The sequence below is a fragment of the Pteronotus mesoamericanus genome, unplaced genomic scaffold (genome assembly GCF_021234165.1).
Source record: "Pteronotus mesoamericanus isolate MK-2021 breed Mesoamerican mustached bat unplaced genomic scaffold, CSHL_Meso_final scaffold_54, whole genome shotgun sequence".
Lineage (NCBI taxonomy): Eukaryota > Metazoa > Chordata > Mammalia > Chiroptera > Mormoopidae > Pteronotus > Pteronotus mesoamericanus.
In genome coordinates, this window is record NW_026555321.1 from 45,775,366 (window position 1) to 45,798,109 (window position 22,744).

Sequence of the window (22,744 nt, forward strand, 5' to 3'; positions counted from 1 at the left end):
TTCAGGCCCCCTTTCAAACTGCTTTGAAATTGAGCTACGACCAAATTCAGGGTTCTCAGCAACCAACTCCAGACCCCTCCTCTGGGAAGTCCCACCTCACCTTGTGCGCCAGAGGGCGGCCGTTTATAACGTCGTCAATACGTCACTTCGAGTCGCAGAGCCGAAAAGGCGGGCGTAGCCACGCCCAGGCCTGCGCTGAGACACAGCCTCTGCGCAGACTCAAGCGCTTTTCCGGAAGAGGTCAGAATGGGGCGTGGTGAGTGAGGTCCCACAGCACCGCAGCGCTGGTGGGTGCTTGACTTTCCCAGGCGGCGCAGGTGCTTGCATGGCCGGTAGGGATAATGTTGTTCGGGGGTGAGAGCTGGGGTGAGGAAGGAAGTTTACGAATCCTCTGAATGGAAGCGGGACCTGGGGTGGTTGGAGGGCTGATGACTCTGATACGGTCAGGATCTTCGTTTCAGAAGGCCGAATTCGTTGTGGGATTTGTTTGTAGTGTTGATGGCAGGACTTTAACACTTCAAATAAAGAAGTCACCATGGACCAACTTTCCAGGATTTCCTTGACACTGCACTGGAAAATGGGAAGAAGGCAGTGAGGATTGGCCTGCAGTGATTTTAGCGGAAAATATCCCTAACTCGACTGTTGTGGGTGGGCGTGAGGAGGGGGAAACAGTGCGAGTGATTGCTGTCCTCGGTGCTGAAGACAAGACGGAAGGGGGGAGGAAACCCGATGAGGGCAGGGGTGGTGGTTGCAATTCTGCGGCTAGAGCTCAGTCTCTCCATCAGCGCTGGACACTTTGGCAATCCGCAATCATGGTTTCAATTCACAAAATTTAGGAAAGCCAGTACTTCATTCCAGAAAGGAATTTCATTCCTGACTTTTCTCCCTTAGGGCAGCCAATTTCAACTTTCGCACCCAATCAGATGATTGGCATTCAGGGTCCAATCCTAAATTTAGAGCAACCTCGGCGTTGGCCCAGGCTCTTCCGCCAAGGTGAGCTTGCTCATGTGCCATGTTAATGGGCTTCCCAAACTTCCCAAATGAGAGTCCTTAGCAGTCAGGTAAGGTGTGAGGACCAATGGTGCTTTCCCCCACAGTTACACGTAAGAAATCACTATCCTATTTGGAAAAGAGATGGTAGAACTGGGCAATCTTCCAATAAAGGAAGACCATGAGTTTCCAGTTGGTTCTCATACTTGTTTGCCTTTCTATGTGTGTGTGCGCACACATGCATGAGGGATGGTGTTCCTGTGTTAGGTTACAGAGTAAATATTTTTCTTTCTATTGATTCAATAAAATAAAGTGTTTACTAGTCTTAGTACCAGCTGCTTGTTTGTTTTGAATTGTTTAAGGTTAAAATGTGGAAAGAAAAGAGGGGAAATGTGATATGTGTTGAATATACCTGATTCACAGTATTCTTAGATGTATTTGGCATAAGAAAAATTGTGCATTGTAAATAAGTGTTTTTAAATGCATAATTTCATTTTATACAGTATTACATCTCCAGTTTTATTTTTCTCTTCTGAGAGAACTAATGGCTTGAGGTACTAAAATGATCAAATATTGCAAAGCTGAGGACATGGTAGAAATAACTCTAAATGTTTTAACTATTTAGCAGAAACCTTATAAGGCAGCTTTAACTAAAGATGACCTCCTTGTTTGCTCAAGAAATTCACCTGTCTAAAAGACATGAAGAAATGTAAGTTTTTTTAAAAGGCTAATGTAAATATATAAATTGTGCTGACTTTATTAGTGAAACATTGTGGAGACAAGAAGACTTAAAAATCTGAAAGTGTGTTACTTGAATTTTCTGACACTTGATTTTTTGGTCTAAGGGAATGTCATTATCCTTAAGAATAACAAAGATTGAAATAGTTATGTTCTATATGTTTTTACTTTTGTAACTAGTATATGGACAATTTCACCCTTCTCTCACCCTTTCTAGGGTGCACACTAATATTTAATGGACTTCTCTAAGCCTCTTACCCTGGGCCAGCTTCATGGGCATGTGACCTGTGCAGCCACAGGCTCTGCACTTGGTTTAATGCTGTAATGTTGTACTCTTGAAATTCCTAATACTTTTGAATAAGGGACCTCATATTTTCATTTTTCACTAGGCCCTGCAATTATATAGCCAGTCTTGCATTTATATTTTATATTAACCCTTCTCCATCTCTCACTGTGGGCTATCATGTTTTCCTTTTCTCTGATTAATCACCAGGCCCTCTTCTTTGGTCTTTTAAGATATTTTATTTACAAGAATGACTGTTCAAATATTAAAGTTTAGTTCTACCCTCAATAATAGTCCTATGGAACAGTGTTTCTTGAGAATCTCCACAACTATTTGGGGAATGATTAGACTGTTATATATACTACTTATATATTTTTTTATCATTTGACATATTTATTTATTAATCATTTAAGAGGACCAAAAACTTGTAAAATGAGTATTGGACCAGTGAGAAACTTTTAAAATATATTCTATATGACAAAGTAGTTTGATAATTCACTTACAACTTTTTACCTCTTTCTTCAGCTACAGGTTTACCTTGTGGTGAGTTTGCATATGTACACATAACCTCTTCACTCATCTATGGAACCATCATCTTTCTCTTAGAAGAAGGAAAAAATATTTTTTATTGCTTCTTCAGACATATGGCAGTTTAGCACAATTCTAAATGTGTAACATGAGATTCAGGGGTATTGAAGTGTTAAGCAGAAGGTTTTGTATAGCAAGTTATATCAATGTATGTGTGTGTGGAGGTATATATAAGTATGTATACAAAGGAACGTTTATTACAGTTTGAATTTTTACCAAAAAATTGAAATATATTTTGAACACTTTAAAGTAATTTTAAAGTAATTTTAGAAGACCAAGGAGGCTAAAAAGGACAGAAGCATGTACCTACGGTATATGTTAATTAAAATAAAAATAATTTTATCCAGATTTAAGACATTGAACTACCTAAGTTTTTCAGTCTTATTAATTGGCTTTCAAAATAGGTTGAAGTATGATTAAGAAATGAATATTTTATATTGGCCAAGCAATAAAATGTCTCCTTTTTAAAAAACATTATATATGATAATCTTAATTTTTTCTAGAGTATCACAAAGATTAAATTTACTTCAACAAATGAAGAGTAAATTTGGAGATCTAAACAAGGAAAAGGCATCTCAGATTCAAGCATCTGAGACTGCATTTAAAAGGAACCTTAACCTTTTAAAGGTAAGTTTCCAAGACCTGAGTATAAAGATTTTTTCCATCTTTGCAAAAGGCTTTAAGTGAATTTAATAATTTGATACATGTAATGTCTTTGTTTTAAGTAATAAGTAGAATTAATAAAACATTGTCTGCTTTCTTAGACCCATATAGTTAGATAGGTAGCATTTGGAATCCCATTTTTTAAATGAAAAAAAAAAGTGAACTTTGCTTAAACTAAATGTTTTGAATCAACCAGAAAAATAAGAAACTACAGAAGGAATTTTAAGGTCATATTTTATGCAAAAAATTAATAAATACAAGCTGTAGCTTTCCATCTTTCCATCTTTGCTTTGTAGGGAGATTTTAAAATACCATAAAGTACCTGTAACATATTTATATGTAACTCAAAACTATTTAACTTCATAAAAATGAGAAAAATTTGATTTTGCCTTAGTGGGGCCACAATGAATACACAGAATTCATATGTAAGATAACAGATTTTCAAGATCCCTTTTGATAGTGATGGAGGAGGCGGTCAAAGTGTGTGATTACGCAGGGCCTCACCATTTGGCCAATGTGCCCACTTGGAGTAAAATCATATGTGTAACATTTTTGGCTGCTTGCTATGCTTTGCTTCCAGAATTGTATGGCTTCATCCATAATTAAAACCCTAAAAGTTTGCTTCTAGTCAAGCTTCCAAGAGATCCTATGACTAAAACATTTGGTAGTAAGGCTATATTATTTAAGTTATAAAGCAGTGTTTTCAGTTTTTATTGTTAAATATTTTCATCGATAGGCATGATATAGTTATCTTCTGTCCTCACTAGAGGATAAAGGAAGAGAAAATTCAGTTATCTTCTCAGCTTCTGGCAGTTTGAGCCACAGTAATTTAAGTCACAGCCATAGTGCTACCAAAGCATTCTATATTGCCATATGTCTTACTTGCCCAATGGTGTTTGCAATATTTATTTTTAAATGGAAATATATAGGATAATCTGGAATTTGCTGTGGCAAGTCAGGAAAATGAAATTAGAAGGCTTGAAGTCTTGGTTGCTACTTACCTCCAGCAAGGGCAGGTAATATTTGGTTTCCAAGCATCTTTTAATAAGCAAATATGTGATGAATGCCTAGGGCGTCCTTACTGTTGAGCTAGTTCTGGTTAGAAAGTGGGTACCACAAAATAATCATAGGTCAGATCTCTTTACCTAAGTAGCTAGCAGGCTTGGTTGATGACATAAGGTTGTCACACACGAAATATGACACTTTATATGATTAAACATTAAGTTGTGTGGAATACTCAGCACTCATATTCTAGGAGTAAGTGTTAAAAAAAATCTTTGAGAGCTCAAATGTTCTAAGAGGTCTCAGGGAGGAAGCTAAGCTGGAGCTGTGTTTGAATAGGCAGAAGGCAAAGCATTCTGCTGGATTGTTACAGAAGAGCGCTATTCATGTTCATGGGACTATGAGCTAACCGGCTTTGAAAGTCACAGGAAAAGGTTGGATATGTATTGTGAGGTCTCCGAGTAAGCTGAGACTTTATGTAGAGGTAATACAGTACTGAAAGTGTTTGGGCAAAAGAAAAATAAAGACTTTTGTAAGAAACATATGAGAGGGTGTTTAAAAAGGATTCATTTGCTATTTAGATGCAAAGTCATTTCAAGAATGGAGAGACTGGATTTAATAGAAGTGTAAAATAACTGTCATATCTAGAAGGAAAATAATGAACTGTTTCATAGTCATCAGAAACCAGCATGATATGGTATTTTTCTCCTGATTTTCAAAGTAATATATTCTCACTGCAGAAAACTTGAAAGAGCAAAGAAGATGAAATAACTTCTTTATCCTTCTTTAAGCCCATGTGGGAATTAATATATTTTTGTGTATTTCATCACAATCTTTAATATACATTTATTGAGTACTTGTTACAACCCAGATACAGATGCTGTCTCTTCCCAGACTTTGTTTTAAATGTTTTGGATGAAAATGTATGAAACTTTTATCCTGCTTTCTCTCATAGTTTTTAACTTTGGAAATAATTTTAATGGCTTTATTATAGAAATTATTGTGAAAATAAAATAAATAGGACTTAAGTACAGAATTTTGAATAGGGAAATACTTTTAAAGGCATACAGATTAGATTAGATTGTCATCTGAAGGTTTTCAAATATTTTTAGCATAGAAATTTTTTCAAAGATGTAAAATACGTTAAAGTGGGTATCTTTGGTCCAAAGCTCCGCCCATTCAGCCCTTCTTTGCCTACCTGCTGTGGCTCTAAGGAACTGGGAAAACCACTAATCTGCTCTAATTCCTTAATTTAAAAACGAGGAAACCATAATAACTATTCCTAATACCCCTTGTCAAGAACAGGTTGAGTTACATCAGAATATGTACTTCAGTGCAGAATGTGCTTCAAAATGGTTCCATTAAAACTTGGAAGCATTACTATAAAGACAGTAGAAGCAAAACAAGGATGACTTACATCTCCAACCAATATTTGGTCTTACTTAGAAGCTTTGGCTAATATAATAAACACTAAAAGGGAATGAGCTTTAACTTTTGGAAAGGAAGATACAGCACTAGCATTTTTAAATGGTATGGTTATATACTGAGAAAAGCCAAAATTGTTTTAAAACTAGTATATTTTGAGTTGAACAAAATTAATGGATAAATGGTAAACATATCAATAGCAATACTACAGATACAGCTCAGCTGGCAAATATAAGAGATCACTTTCACATTAGCAATTAAATTATAAAATGCTTGGGAGTGCTCTTAACAAAGGATATGCATGTTTTGTAAAAAAAAAAATCGTTACATTTCATTAGTAGATTGATAAGAAAATTTAAGTGGAGATACATGCCTTAATCCTGAATAGGGAGTATTACTTTTCTAAAGTCAGTTCTCACAAAATTATTTTTAGATTTATAAAATTCCAACAGAATGTGTATCAAACCCAATAAAAAATTTCTCTAAATGCATTTGCAAAAATAAATTAGCAAGAACATCATAGAATATTTTTAAAAGAGGAGGAATAAAGAAGGGACTAACCCCATAAAAGATTCAAACTTATTAGTAAAAGAATGAACAAGAAAACTCACAGTGAGGATTTCATAGTAAATACTATAACAGATAGTGGACTTTGAAAACAGACTGAGTGATTTTTTTTCCCTGTTAGTATTAATAAAATGAAATTTATTTGCCTTTTAAAAACATAAGCATAATTGGTCTGGATTTGTAAGAGAAAAAAAGGATTTTGTTTCAATAAACATTTCTGTAATGTGAACTGTCATCTCACCCACTTTTATCCCCACAAAACTTAGTTTTACCCAAAAAAGAGGCAGTTTTGTGGTAATGAAGGTCATCTCGTGAGGAAGGTGGACAAACACTCCAGGGGGAGAATGAATGGGACGTGCTGTGGCACATTAGGGATGCACTGAGGGCTCCCACGGAGGCATGTCCTGGAAGCCTTCACAGGGAAACTGGCCGTTAGAGCCTTCAACAAACTGCCTGCCACCCCGGATGGCCAGTCACTTACAGGCCCATGTCTCTTCTCTTTCCTCCTCACATCTCTCACTTTCTCCAATTCAATGAAGAATAAGTTTAATGAATGTTTAAGCGTTCCTTGTATTAATGACGCTGTACCTCATGCTTTAGTATCTTGGTTTTTTCATCCCAGAAATTGCACCTCCGGCAGATTAAAAGCTTAAACACAGCCCAGCCGTAGCTGAGTTTACTGTATACATTTACTGGGAGGTATATTGCTGGGCTGGGAGGCAGGGTTGTGTGGGGGGAGGGGGAAGAAGGAGATCTCAGTCCACGAGTTTTTGTGCTTGTGTTTTACCTGTCCTAATCATGAGTCAGCTCATATATACAGGCTGCTGAATTCTGCCATTGTGTAACATTTACACCATCATACACACTAGACACTTGTTTTTTTAATTGTTATAAAAAACTTCAAAACTGTGTAGAAGAGGGAATAGAAGAGTGTACTTCCATGTGCTTATCACCAAGATTTAATAATTACCAAAACATGGCCAATAATGTTTCATCCATACTCCTCACCTCCAACCCTTCAGATTATTTTGAAGTTAATCTTTAATATCGCATTGTTTCAACTGTAAATAGTTCAGTATATTATCTCTATACTATTTCAGTATTTATCACTAAAAGATACGGACTATTTCAAGAAAAATCATAGTATCATTATCAATCTAAGAAATTTATGGTAACTCCTCAAATATCCAATCAGGATTCAAATTTTCCTGATTAACTTAAATAAACATATTTTTACATTGTTTGGATCAGGATCCAAATAAAATCCAGTCTGTAATTGACTGATAGGAGTCCTGAATATCTAAGTCTCCCCTGCCCTTTTAATTTCTTTTTTGAAGGAATTGGATCATTTGTCCTGTAGACTTTCCCAGAGTCTGGATATTGCTAATTACACAGCTGAGGTATCATTTGGTATGTTCTTCTGGTTCCCAGAATTCCTATGAATTGATAAATCTAAGTTGTGTTGTGCAACAGAAATATAATGTAAGCCACATATGTAATTTTAAATTTTCTAGTAAACACTTACTAAAATGAAATGAAATAGATTAAATAAAATGTTATTAAAAGTAATTTCATCACACATAACATGCTGTTTCAAATGTAATAACTAGTCCTTTCCTTCTGGCAGTGTATAATCAAATTTTTCAGACAAGCTAAGGAATTCATACTTTATCTTCTGTGTAGTGGAAATCAGTTATTATTTTTAAATCTAAGTAAGGACCTATTTGAAGTAGTTTTTAGCAAAACTAATCAATTCCATGTTCGGTATGGATTGAAGTAAAATGAGAGAGAGTCTAGGCATAAGTTCAAGTAAGTATTCAAGAAATATTTGTCAAATGAGTAAGTGCAGTAATAAGGCCATAGCATTGGGAATGGCATGGAAAGGCAGAGGAAACATCCTGAAGCTTCGAACTTTTAAATGGTAGGGAATAAGAAAGGTTGAAGATAGAGGGTATCTAGGTGAATAGAATTCCCACTATTATACATTAAGTACATTCAGTAGCAAGATGATGAGTGTAGTTTTATTAGGCTGATAAATAAGGGCTAGGAAGAAAAGTTATCCATCCTTCTTCATGACTACGGGAAGCTAAAGAAGAGACAATTTTGGAGGGAGAAAAAGTAAAAAGAAAACGACAGATGTCACAAATCTTAAGAAAGCCCAAAGTTAGGATAAAAGAGAAACAAAGGAGCCAGCTAAGGAGGAAGACAAGAATTCAGAGAGGTAAGCAAAACATCTATGGAAGTGAAACATCACTTCAGGAAGGAGTCCTCTGGAGTGATAACCTCCTGTGGAAATGCTGCAGAGGTGACAGTCAAGTTACTAAGCACAGGTCTGCTTTGCCAGGCCACATGTCTCCACCTGTATCTGCTTTTCTATAAGAGAAATTTAGTATACTTATTTTCTGATCTTTAAGAAAAATGTTGCCCTGTCTGGGTGGCTCAGTTACTTGGCACACTGTCCAGTACACCAAAAGTTGCAGGTCCAATCCCTGGTCAGGGCACATACCTAGGTTATGGGTTTGATCCCTGGTCAGGATGCATACGGGAGGCAATTGATTAACGTGTCTCTCTGTCTCTCAAATCAATAAAAATATTCTCAGGTGAGGATTAAAAAATCATTTTAAAAAAGTAAAAATGTTTATAGTCTTGTCTACAGGTACTAGTGACACCTAGATCTACCATTAACAATAACTTTGTGACTATTCTCTGAATAATGGTATAATCTGAGTTGCGATTTTATTCTATTTGTTTTATAAAGTAAGAAATAAATTTTCCAGAACTTGGTAAAATCTCAGTGTAATAGAACAGTTACTCTTCTCTCTCTGCTGTAGTGTCGGCATCAAAAGCTTTTTAGCACGTGTCTCTGATGTAAACTTCTGGGATGGGACCAACATGCTAATAGATGGGCTTTTTATCCCTAAATTGATGTTTTTCCCCTTCAAATCACCTTCCTCTAGACAGCAGGTGCATTAATAGCTGTGCAACTTTGGGGAGTCCCTTTAGGGAATTTCCTGTTTTTCCCTCTTACATTTCACACCCATCCCGTGCTCCCCGCGCTGCCATCTGCTGTCTCTTTTCTCCTGTTCAGCATTGGCTTCTTCACACCCCTCTCCCACGCCCTTTTCCATCTCCCTCCGTCTGTCCAACAGCCCTGTACTGAAATTGCTCCAATGCTTTCTTCTTTTTTTTTCTCAAATCACAAAGCTCAAAGGAGAGACAAAATTTACACGGTCTTCAACCAAGGCCTCTGTGAACCTGACAAACATAAGCAAGCACAAGACAACATAGGTGCTGATTTGGGAGCATTAATTTAAACAGAACTCAAATGTTTCTGGGCACGAATTTAATGTCTGCATCAAGGTAAAGTCTTTCCCAGAGTATGAATTACATTTAATTACCCTTGTGTTGCTATAATCATAAGAGAAAATACACACATCTACAAGTTAAGCTCCAGATTAAAGCTCAGTGCTTGAATGCCATCAACTAAATAACATCCTACCTAGCAATAAAACTTGTCATTGAGGTTACCTTAGAAATCTAGTACTAAAAATCTACAGAGTATAGTGAAAAGAATAGTGTAAAATATAAAGTATACTTTACAACAAGAGTTGTAAAGTAGTGAGGTACCTTACTGACCTTCTTTTAAGTATTAGGAGTATTGGCATAAGCATAAAATTTAAAAGTGGAATATCGAACAAATGAAATGTGTCATTAATATATCATTTACATGATCTGGACAGACTCAATCTCTTGACTTTTAAGAATAGCACAGTATGGGTCTGGGTATATGACTGTTTTTAGTATCTGAATGTTTGACTCTTTTATCCATCTGACTGTTTTTAATGATTTTGGAGCTAAGTTGGCACTCTGAACAGTTTTAGAGGAAGGTTCTTTTTTTTTTTTTTGCAAGAAATATTGACACTATTTAAAGTAATGCAGAACTTAGAAGTACCACCCCCACCTTTTATTTTAAAATCAGAAGCCCTGCATTCTCTATTTGAACTGGTTAATTAGGCAATAACCAGTTCTCCTACCTCAGTGCCCCTCTGTCAGTTCAAACTGTATCCAGAGAACAGCGGAGGGGAGAGATCTGGGATATTGATATAACTGTATATTACAGGTGTCATTTGTGTGTGCTATATAAATATATTTTGTTTTTACATGTTGATGTCTGTTGCAGGATATAGAAGCAGCAGAAAAGCTTATAGAGGCCCAGATTCACCCATTTCTACCGCCTGAGGTAACTTCTCTTGAGGTGAGAATCTTAAGGAACGATGGTAAAGGAAGAGACCCTATCATTGCAAATTATATAGTGATTATATGTCTGTATTTCCAAGATTAATTTTTTTAACTAAAATAAACAAGAGGTGTCTGATAACTTTATATGTCTGCAGAGCCATACTTTGTACATAGTAGGTAATGAGTATCTTGGTTTCAACAAAAATTTGATCAAGTGAAAATTGTATAAAGATTGTGTCTTTTCACTTAGTCACTTAGAAACAACTATCCTGTTAAACTCTAACAGAAAATATGCACTAAATATTAAGTTGGCAATATGCCTAACCAAAGTGCTTTTTTCCTGTTGGCTGATGTTAGACATAGCAAGCGGTTTAGCCCTTCACCAAAAATTCAACCAATGCTATTTAAATGTATTTCATGCAGTATAATGTGGCTTTTATCTGTTTTATTTTGCTCACTTCAAGAACAGATTGGGAAGATGGTTGGCAAAAATAAACCAAACCATAGTTGGCATATGAATGTATTTTTGATGAGAGGGAATTTACTACATATAGAATAGTTTGATTTGATATTTTTAATGACCTTTTTCAAATACAATTTTGCTTGCTGCCTAACCAGAACTAAATGCCTAAACTGAGAAATTTAAATTCTCAAATTTAAAGGCTGAGAATTTGCCCCTCAATTTTCTGTGTCATCTAGAGTAATAAGAAAAGCCAGTGATCAAGGAAAAAAAAAGCTCTGGTACAAAGTTGTGCCCTGGGCATGTCTCTTTCTTTGTTGAATTCTCCAATACCTTACTCTGGCCCGTACAGGGCCCACACAATAGGGGTTAATCCAGCCGTGAATGGTTGAGAAATTCCCCACCACAGGCTTCGAGTGGTATTTTTCTTAGCTAGTCTTGCACAGCAGGATGACCTTTATTTTCAGTATGTCAGGCTCTTTCTCAGACCACATACACAGATGCAGAGATATGTAGAATCTCTCACCATTTCCAGCTTTCAGAACCCCTGTACCTTTTTAATGATCAGAGTGAATCATTATGTGTTCTTAATGCTAACTCTTTGGCTGAATTTCCCAAAAGGAGATTGTTAGTGATGATGTAATGCAAAGTTTCCTCCTGTGACGCAGAGCTTTTGGCAGGTTACTTTTCTTTGGCCTCTGTGGGGCAGTCACCCAAGAAGCCATTGTAGCTTGTATATACGATACGGTGGTGATGCTGCAAGAGCTTCTATAACTTACAGACTGCTAGAGTCAGGGCAATAATACAGCACCTAGACTTCTAAGTTATTTGAATTTAAAAATGGTTAGGTAGGTAATCTTGATATTACTTTCTCATTATACAAAACAAAAGGGAATAAATGAAAATTTGTCTTATCAAGTTCTCTGTTAAAAGAGTGGATGCATTTTTTTAATGTTTTCCTCATGAAATAAGGGGCTAATTCACCTGAAGCAGTTCATGACTAATGATTTTATTGTAATAATTTTAGTGTGGGTAATCATTTGGTATGGGATTTGGAACATTAAACAAAAACACATTTAATGACTGAGGCCATAAATGATATTGGTAATAATCATAAGGTTGGCCACAAGAGGGCGTGTAAAATCACAATAAAATTCTGAAACCTGAAATTCTGCCAGGCCCTGGTTTTACTGAGAAATTTGAAAATTAACACTAGTAAGTAGCCAGATTTTTTTTTCTAAAATTAACATAAAATATTCTGTAAAGGAAGTGCATTCTACATATATGTGTGTGTGTGTGTACACACACACACGCACACATTTAAGTGAATAAACATTTAGACTATTATGAAGAGCCAAGTTCAATTGCTTGATATGTTTTTTTACTCTGGGCTTTTTTCTTCCAGACTCTCTACTGGGCATCCGTGGAAGAATACATTCCCAAATGGGAACAGTTTCTTTTAGGAAGAGCACCATATCCTATTGGTGTTGAAAATCAAAATGAAGCAGAAAATACCATTCGAAACAAGGCACAGTGATAACTTCTTCACATATTATTTTTAAAAAAACACCTGTTTAGTACAGCTGAATATTAAAGAATATGCAGGTCATTGCAGGAATTTTAGGAGTCAAATATATTCATATTGTCCCATTAATTCCTCAATGACAACAACATGAAAATCTACTGGCAAGTCTTGGGTTATCCCTTAGAGACCTACTGCTATTTCAAGGCCATGAACTCACTTTCTATCAAACTCATGCAAGTATTAAAAACTAATAAGGAAAGGTGGACTGTTTATTCAATAAATTGCTAAAGGAGCATTGTGTGTTGTTTTAAAAAAATCATTTAGTCATTCTCATTTGAACAGTGAATACCACCTGTTAGTCCTGATTTTCATTTTGTAGAACCTTTGCTTTTCAGTTATTTTATTATGGGAACAAGCACAGGATCAACGTGGTTGTTTGGTCACTCTTTTAGTTTCTTTTAACAAATGAAAAGACAGTGACATTTAACTGCTTTACTATAGTAATACTTATTAGAAAATAGAGGATTTTCTTCCCCAGAGGTAAACCTCTACAAGTTCTGTAGGAAAGAACTGAACTATAAAGCATTTGATAAGTAGCCAGTTTCAGCAGGGCTCTGACTGACTCTGAAAAAGGGTACGTATTAAAGCTGGGGATGGTTCTTGGATTTTGACTTGCCAACCCTGTGAGTGCAAATAACTCCTCTCTCATCTTTTTATCTTTAAACTTGCCCTTCCCTCTCCCTTCTATTTTCATTATTTCTGAAACAGCTGTCAGTCAGAAAGCTTTGGGTCACAACCCTAAACAGCTTTGAGATTCCTCAGTGTACTGCTTTTTGAACAGTCAAAAAAATGATAACTTCTCTAACTATAGAGGCAGTTCCTACTGATAAGGGAGTCTATGCTAATGTTACAATGAAAGATTTTATGCTCAAACTGGTTTGTGTTTTTGAAAGAAGATGATAGGAGAACTAAAACAAATTATATTGAAGTATCCATTGTGTTGATAACTTTCTTGATAACTACCTTGGAAATACCCTGTTGAGTGGGTGTTGGTGTGGATAACAATAATGTTTTCATAATATGTGCTGGCAGATTAGCATACTTCTCTACAGTTTTAACAGTTGTAATTAAGGAATAAACAGCAGAGTGTCAATCCTATGACAATTTCATCTATGGTGTCACAATACAAAATGTCACAAAATATTAGAACTGTTACATAACTATAAAGAGTATCAGCTTAAAGGCTGAGAGCCTTTAAAAAAGGAACTCAGAAAAAAGAAGAAAAAAGAAAACTGGCATAGAGACCAGAAGAAAATTTATATACCTTCTTAAGAATGTTCTGTCATGAAAAAAATTGATAATTTTTTTCCCTGTTACATTACAGTTTGGTTTCTAGCCATCCAGTTGATTTAGCAGGAGAATGCAGTGCTTTTTAGCAGCTTTGAATTGGTAAACAGATTTAGATGTAGTAGAAAGGAACATGAGGAAGTTTTTTTTTTTAACATCCAATCTTTCCCAGCATATGCACATAAGAAGGTGAATGAAGCAATGTGAAACTTATTTCTCTTTAGTCAAGTGAAAAAAAGGCTAAACATTTGTTGAGATGGTAAAATATTGTGTCAAGCAAGTATGCACATTCCCAAATTAAACAGTGGTTGATACGTTAACGTCCTCAAATATTTGAGCATACACTTCCTTTGAGTTCTGTAAATTAAGTCACCAGTAGGTTAGATTAAAATACAAAATGAATGGCAATTTAACCATCTCAAAAAAGGTTCAGAATTTTTTTCCCCTACACTAACTTGCTAAATAGTTTTCAAAGAATGCGTAAATTTAATATATTCTGGGTTAGGATTTAGGGCAAAAGGGAAGTTTTTTCTAGGTTTTAGCTGTATCATTTCTCCCATTTCTATTTAATACCTTAAAAACTCCCAGAGATGACTTTATTCCTGATCCCCAGAAAGCTTTCTCCACCCTTCCCCTCCCTATAGACTGGAACAGATTGCACCACATAGTATGTGTATGTGTGTTTAATTTCCATAGGGACATGGATACCCCACTAAATGTTTTCATAGTCCTCATGGCATATTAGCTTTATATAGGAATTTCCAAATATTGTTTTCTTAAGGAGAGGCAAAATACCATATTTAATATATATATATATATATATTTTGTACACAATTAGTAGGAAGCAGAGGAAAAAAGAAATGTCATTTATTCATACCATCCCACCCTTATTTAGTCCTTCCTCCATATGCTACATCATGCCTACTATTTATTCTTCATGAAAATTATCAATTCATAATTTAGATTTTTAGAATAATGTGGTTTTCAAAATAAGGGCCATTTCAAGAATTGTTTCCACAGCCTAACTTGGATTGTTGCAAATCTATAAATTGTCAAAGCTTATTTTCTGCTGAAGCACTTCTAGTATATGAAATTATTAAACTCTAAAATGCTAAGCTTCAGAAAGATCTGCAATTTTTTTTCCAAACTTCAAAAAATAAATTGTAAAGTACTAAGGGAAAAGCCTGATATTATGGAAACCAGACCTCTGGTCTTCCCTGTGCATAAGGAGCAGTGTGAATGAAATACAAGGCAAGCCAATAGTTTTTCTCGGCATTGTGTACAAGGTGTTTTAACTGGTGAACTTAAGACTTAGCTGAGGATACTAATCTTTCACTCTACAGTTTTGTCTTCTCCGCCTCATTCTCCCTTTCCATAAAACAAAAAAATAAGTTGGATATCTAAATATATTTTTAATCAAAATTAAACTTATTTGGAGATTGTTTTAGCACTTCTGAGATCATTGGAGACAGGCTGAGGATGAGGTGAGGCTGGTTTATGTGAAAAAGCAGAGTTTGCAATCACCAATTTTAGACACGAGGAAGATATTAAGCTTCAAAACCACTGTCAGTATAAAATATGAGGCACAAGGCCATGAAATTGACTTATCTACAAAATATATTATTTTCTTTTCCTTTCTTACTCTATTAATGTCTTTTTACTCTAAGCCAATTCACATCCTTTTATGTTATACTTTTTGTAAGTCTTTTATTTGAAACAATGTTTTCAATCCCCCTGAAGGGTTTTTCCTTGGTTTTTAAGAGTTGCCCAAATATAATAGCTGCATGACTTAAATGACACTCTTCATTTCAATAATCTATTTTGACCTCTTCCGCTTTAATTAGATTGCTGACCAAAATCCACACTTCAGAGAAGCAAAAACTACATGGTCAGTTCAAACAGGAAAGAAAAATGTGTAGAAAATCTAGAGAAGGGAAAAAGTAAAAAAAATACTTTTTGAAAGTTTTGAGTTAGAACAAGAGGATTGGTCTCCACTCCTGCTCCCTCCGCCTACATTTCCCCTCTCTCTTGCTGGTGGTGTTTCTATTTCTTTTATAATTGGAAGTGAATTTATCTTCATAGGAAATTTAATTACCCTATTGCTGATAAGAAGAATGTTTAGTTTTCTGGGGCAAACATGGGGACATGTCAAACTTCAGCAATTAAGGAAAGGATTGATTGGTGGATTTGACACCTGGCATTGTGATCCCCCTTTCTGACTGGAACTGAGATTATATCCTTACTAAAATCTAAGACAAGGAAAATGACTACAACAAAGACAGAGTCTAAAAAAGGCTTCCGGACGTCATCTCACCTCTCAGAGTCAAGTTTCCTTCCTTACAAGAAAATAGACCAGGTCCCCTATCTTATAGTAAGGTTTTAAAGCTCTTGCTATTTTAAGAACTCTAATTTGTGTCTCAGACAAAGACTGAGACTCCACTAAAGTAGTGTCTAGATCGACTACAATACAAATTAATAGAGAATTGAGAGGAAAGAGTGAAGTGTTCTTATTTTGGAAAATGATGATTTAGTTTGTTTCTTTTTCATGATAATTGGGTCATTTAACCTCCACCATTATAGTCAAAGTGTTCTTTATTATTCCTTTCTAAGTCCAGGTTATCAAAGTATGAGTTTTTTAATGTTTTATACAATTCCACTGTGAGAATAATGCAGTCAAATTAAAGGGAGACAAAATTCCATGAGTGTGTTTTCTCTAGCCCATCTCTATCTTTTTACATCTCCCAATACAACATAATTATTTTTCATACCAACTATTTATAAGCTCTATAACACTTACCAATGTACCCTTGTAGTAGACTGCTCTACCAGAAAACAAATATGCAAATGTTCAAAAGAAGCCAAATCTAAAGCCTTTTAAAATGCTATACAGTAAACGTAGAGGTGAATAACATTCGAGCACCATTCATTCACTCATCAGGTCTGACTGACTGCCTACTCTGTAGCAGGACAAGTTCTAGGCATAAAGAATACAGCAGTAAACAAAACACAACCCCCCCAAAAGAAATCTATGTTCTCATGGAATTTATATTCTGAAGAGAGCAGTGGGTGAAGAGGTTGAAAAGGTAGTGATAAACAAAAGGTAATACTTGATACATTAAATGATGACAAGTTCTAATATAGTATGAATATCTAAATTGTTTTCTTAATGCAAGAAAAGCAGTTTTCAAAGTTTCAGAAAATAATGACTGAAACAAAGAGACTTTTTTCCTTATTCAAAGATCTTGAGTGGGAGTTTTCCAATGAAGCAACATTTTCACTGCTATTATTGGGTTGGCCAAAAAGTCCGTTTACTTTTCTCCGTAAAATAAAAGACAAGTTTTTCATTTTCACCAATAGCTCTATTGATTTGGATGTTTTGAGCATGTTGGCTATCCCCCCCGTGGTATAATGTTGATTGTTCTCAATTAATGTCTCAATTTGATTGCTATCAACTTCAAGTGTTCTACCTGCTTGTAGAGTATCATCTAAGGAGAAATCTCCAGCACAAAGCTTCGCAAACTGCTTTTGACATGCTTGATTAGTCACAGCACCTTCTCCCTATGGTGCACAATTTCTTTTTGCATTTCAGTTGCATTCTTACCTTTCTTGAAAGGTAATAAAACATAATATTCCAAAAACGTTGCTTATTTTCTTCCATCTTCAATATTAAAATAGCTGCACAAAAATTCACCAATTTTGATAAGTTTGTTTTAAATGCATGCCGATATGACCACTGTCACAATACAATCTGACCAAATTGTTTTGAATGAAGTTAAAGACAATTAAGCACTACTAAAGCCAACCTACAGAAAAAAACAAACAAATATTTTGGCTAACCCACTAATTTGTACATTGTATAAATTTATTGAATAGGTTTATAATAATGAAAAAACAAATCCTCACTATTTCAACAGATACTTGTACATCAACATTCATATCAGCATTAATCACAATAGCCAACAGGTAGAAACAACCCAGTTAAGTACATAAACAAAATGTGGTGTACCAAAGACAGCAAGGGTAGCTGTGCTTCTATCAGAAAAACTAGAGTTTCAGCAAAAAACGGTAACAAGAGACAAGGCCATTGTATAATGACAAAGGGATGATTCATCAAGAAGATATAACAACCACAAATATATATGTACCCAACATCAGAGCATCTAAATATATTAAGCAAATACTAACACATCTGAAGGGAGAAATAGAAAACAATACAGGAATAGTAGGGGACTTCAATACCCCAGTTTCAGCAATGGATAGATCATCCAGGCAGAAAATTAACAAGGAAATACTGGATTTGAGTCATATAGTAGACCAATTAGATCTAACAGATATTTAAAGAATATTCCATCCAACAGCAGTGGAATTCACATTCTTCTCAAGTGCACACAGAGCATTCTCCAGGATAGATCATATGACAGACCACAAAATAAATCTTAACAGATTGAAAGATTGAAATCATATCAAGTATCTTTTCTAACCACAATGGAATGAGATTAGAAATCAAGAGAAAAGCTAGAAAATTTATAAACATGTGGAAACTGAACAACACACTCCGGAACAACCTGATGGGTTGAAAAATCAAAGGAGAAATCAAAAACTATCTAGAAACAAATGAAAATACACACCACACAACTATAGGATGCTGCAAAAGCGACCCTCAGAGGAAGATGTACATGTTTCCCCCACTATCCAAAAGTACAGTGTTCCTAAGAAACCTTTCATAAACTGATATTCAAGTGAAGAATATTCCTTGCTTTCCAAAAATTTGAACTACACCACTTCACTTTTACAAAAGACCTATATTAATGTATGTTTTTGCTAACTGAAAGAAATACAAAGAGGATTTTTGCTTTTGCAAAAAAAGCCATTACTGTTTTAATGTAGGTCTTTTCTAAAAGTGAAGTGGTACAATGCAAACTTTCAGAAAGTGGGGGATTCATATAGTGATAAATGCTTATATTAAGAAAATAGAAAGATCTCAACATAACTACACCTCAAGAAAATAGAGGAAAAAACTAACCCAAAAGTTAGCAGGAGGAAGAAACTAAAAGATAAGAACAAAAATAAATTGGAGACCAGAAAAACAATAAGAAAGATCAATAAAACTAAGAGCTGTTTTTTTTTTTATCAGAAGACAAACAAAGCTGACAAACTGTTAGCTAGACTAAGAATAAAAAAGAGAGAAGACCCAAATAAATGAAATCAGAAATGAATGTAGAGACATTACCAGTGATACCATAAAAATCCACAGGATCATAAGAAATCACTATGAACAATTATAACCAATAAATTATATAAACTAGAAGAAATGAATAAATTCCTAGAAACACACAACCTACCAAGACTGATTCATGAAAAAAAATAGAAGATCTGAACAGAAAAGTAATCAGTAAGGAAATTGAATCTCTAAAACCTCCCAACACAAAAAATACCAGGACCAGATGGCTTCACTGGTGAAATCTACCACACATTAAAACACTAATTAACATCAATCCTTCTCAAACTCTTCAAAAATCTAAAAAGAGAGAATATTCCCAAACTCACTTTACGAGGCCGGCATCAACATGATACCAAAGCCAGATAAGGACACAAAAAGAAAACCAGGGATCACTAACTCTGATTAATATAGATGCAAAATTTCTCAATAAAAATATTAGCAAACTGAATTTAATAACACATCAAAATAATCATACACCATAACCAAGTGGGATTTATCCATGGAACACAAAGATGATTCAACATACACAAATCAATAAATGTGATGGACCATATTAATAGAATTAAAAATAAAAATCATGTATTTTATCTCAATAAATTCATAAAAAGCACTTTACAAAATACAACATCTTTTTATGATAAAAGAACTCTCAACAAGTTAGGTATGAAGGAACACACCTCAACATAATAAAAGTTATATATGACAAACCATAGCTACATCACACTCAATGGTAATAGACTGAAAGATTTTTCCTTTAAGATCAGAACAATACGAATATGCCTCTCACTTCTAATATTCAATACAGTACTGGGAGTCCTAGCTTGAACAAGTAGACAAAACAAAGAAATGAATGGCATTCAAGTTGGAAAGGAATAAGTAAAATTGTCATCTGTAGATGATATGATCTTATATAGAGAAGATCCTAAAGAAAACCCCAAAATCTATTGGAACTAATCAATGAATTCAGTAAAGTTCAGGATATAGAATCATCTATTGGAAAGCAGTTATATTTCTATATATTAACAATGAAATACCTGAAAAATAAATAAAGGAAATTATTTCATTCACAATATACCCAAAACAATAAAATATTTAGGAATAAGTTTAACAAAGAGAAAGATCTGAACAATAAAAACTGTAAGACTTGGATGAAAGAAATTGAAGACAAACAAATGGAAAGATATCCCATGTTCATGATCAGAAGAATATAATTAAAATGTCCATAACACCCAAAGCCATCTATAGATTTAATGCAATCCCTATCAAAATCCAAATGGCATTTTTCACAAAATTATTTATAATAAACAAACCTAAACTTTGGTTGGAACCACAAAAGATCCCCCCTCACCCACACAGCCAAAGCAATCCTGAGGGGGAAAAACAAAACCGAGGCATCACATTTTCTGATTTCAAACTATGCTACAAAGCTATATTAAAACAGGATAGTATTGTCACAAAAATAGACACATAATCCAATGCAACAGAATTGAGGGCCAAGAAATAAACCTCTGCGTGTACAGTCAACTAATCTTTGACAAAAGGGCTAAGTACACTCACAAGGGGTAAGTAGGGAAAGAATAGTCTCCAACAAATGGTGTTGGGAAGACTGGATAACTGCACGCAGGAAAATGAAATTGGGCCTCAATTTTACACTATTCATAAAAATTAACTTAAAATAGGTATGGATTAAAGACAAACATAAAACCTGACATGGTAAAACTCCTAAAAGAAAACATAGGGAAAAACTTCCTTGACATTAGTTTTGAAAATGATTTTTTTAGATGTAATACCAAAAGCACAAAAAACAAAAGTAAAAATTAACAAGTGATACTACATCAAAGTTTCTGTGTAGCAAAAGTAAAAATCAAACAAAAAACCCCAACAAAATAAAAGGGCAACCCAGAATGGGAAAAATACTTGTAAACCATATATCAAATAATTGGTTAATACCCAAAATATATAAAAAACGTATACAACTCAATAACAACAACAACAACAAAAAACAACAACAAACTCCACAAACAATCCTATTAAAAAATGGGCAGAAGCATTAAGTAGGCATTTTCCCAAAGAAGACATCCCTGTGGCCAACCGGAATATCAAAAAGTGCTTAACATCACTAATCATCAGGGAAATGAAAATCAAAATGGGTATCTCATAAAAGACAGGAGACAACAACTGTTGAGTAGAGAGGATATGGAGAAAAGAAAACCTTGTACATTGTTGGTGGGAACGCAAGTGTTCAGCCACTATGGAAAACAGTATGGCATTCCCCCTCATATTACAACTACCGTATAGATGATCCAGTAACTTCACTAGTAAATGTATACAAAATTTGTTCAGAAGGTATCCAGCCATGTAATATGAAATAGACATTTAATGAAGATACAAAAATCATTGTAAATAGGACAATGACACCTCAGTCCCCTTCAGAGTAGGCACCTTGGGACCTCACACAGTTCTCCCAATTGCCATAAGCTGCTTCCTGAATCTCATCAACAGTTTGAAATCTTTTCCCTTTCAAATGTGATTTCTAGCTTTGGGAAAAGCCAGAAGTCGCAGGGAGCCAACTCTGGATGGTAGGGGGCTGAGTCACCTGGGTGATTTGATGTTTTGCCAAAAAACTCTATGAAACATGATGCATGAGCAGGAGCATTGTCAGGATGAGGCTGCCAATCACCAGTCTCCCATAGCTGCAGCCTTCGGCCTCATCCAAATAGTTTCCATGGAGAAATGTTCAAGCTTAATGCACAATTTGATGCAGATATGTTGCTCTCTCAGTCATTTGGAATGTGACAGCCACACAGTACACATACTCATTCAACATCATCTACTGCCACACTGACTAGTATAGTGAAGTCATCATTGTTCATGCACGCTCATTCCAGTCCACTCTCCTAGGCTGCTAGGTTACATACATGTCATACAAACTGTTCTTGTTATGTTTATGTTCTTGTTATGGCTGGACTTTTTCTGGACAAAACTCATATCGCAAAGATGTTTGTACTCCCATGTTCACTGCAGCATTATTCACAATAGAAAAGATATGAAAATAACCCGTGTCCATCTACAGACAAATGGATAAAGAAAATGTGTTATATCTCTATATGTACATACAGAAGAGAATATTATTAACCATAAGAAAGAAGGAAATCCTGCCATTTGTGACACCATGAATGGACCTTGAAGGTATTATGCTTAGTGTGATAAGCCAGATATGAAAAGCCAAATATTGCATGGTACAACTTATATGTGGAACATTAAAAAGCCGAACTCATAGAAACAGTAGAATGGTAGTTACCAGGGCCTGGGGGGATATTCTTAAGGGGTGCAAACCTGCCACTGGAAAATAAGTTCTGGAGATCTAATTCTCATTATAGTGATTACATTCAACAACTACATGCTTCAAAATTGCTAAGAGACTAAATCTTAAATATTCTCAAGTTAAAAAAAAATGACAATTATGTGATGTATAGAGGTGGTGACTAAAGTTATGGTGGTAAACACACTGCAATATATAATGTATCAAATCAACGTATCATGTACACTAAACTTACACAATGTTATATGGCAATTTTTGGAATGTGGCATGTGGCATATACATACAACTTTAAAAAGGAACATGCTACAACATGGATGAAACCTGAAGACATTACACTAAGTGAAATAAGCAGGACAGAAAAGGAAAAACACTGT

General features: G+C 35.0%; 1 protein-coding gene across 8 annotated transcripts; it reads left to right on the top strand.

Moving 5' to 3' along the window:
- The first annotated feature begins 233 nt into the window (after window positions 1–233).
- Window positions 234–12,768, top strand: CEP15 (centrosomal protein 15). Of its 8 annotated transcripts, none has more exons than XM_054595825.1 (6): window positions 234–332; window positions 892–993; window positions 1,616–1,699; window positions 3,103–3,226; window positions 10,437–10,511; window positions 12,361–12,768. In XM_054595825.1, exons 3-6 carry the CDS (start codon window positions 1,647–1,649, stop codon window positions 12,490–12,492), a joined length of 384 nt encoding a protein of 127 aa, XP_054451800.1. In that variant the 5' UTR covers window positions 234–332; window positions 892–993; window positions 1,616–1,646; the 3' UTR covers window positions 12,493–12,768. The 8 variants fall into 8 exon arrangements, with proteins under 8 accessions (XP_054451800.1, XP_054451802.1, XP_054451803.1 ...); XM_054595827.1 differs by having other exon boundaries at window positions 1,619–1,699; XM_054595828.1 differs by having other exon boundaries at window positions 234–317.
- The last annotated feature ends 9,976 nt before the right edge of the window (window positions 12,769–22,744 follow it).

Bases quoted from the DNA above. Each gene is read 5' to 3' on its own strand.
- CEP15 (XM_054595825.1), top strand. From the start codon at position 1,647: ATGACCTCCTTGTTTGCTCAAGAAATTCACCTGTCTAAAAGACATGAA. The intron at 1,700-3,102 runs GTAAGTTTTTTT...AATTTTTTCTAG, and splicing joins TCTAAAAGACATGAAGAAAT to AGTATCACAAAGATTAAATT. The intron at 10,512-12,360 runs GTGAGAATCTTA...TTTTTCTTCCAG, and splicing joins CTGAGGTAACTTCTCTTGAG to ACTCTCTACTGGGCATCCGT.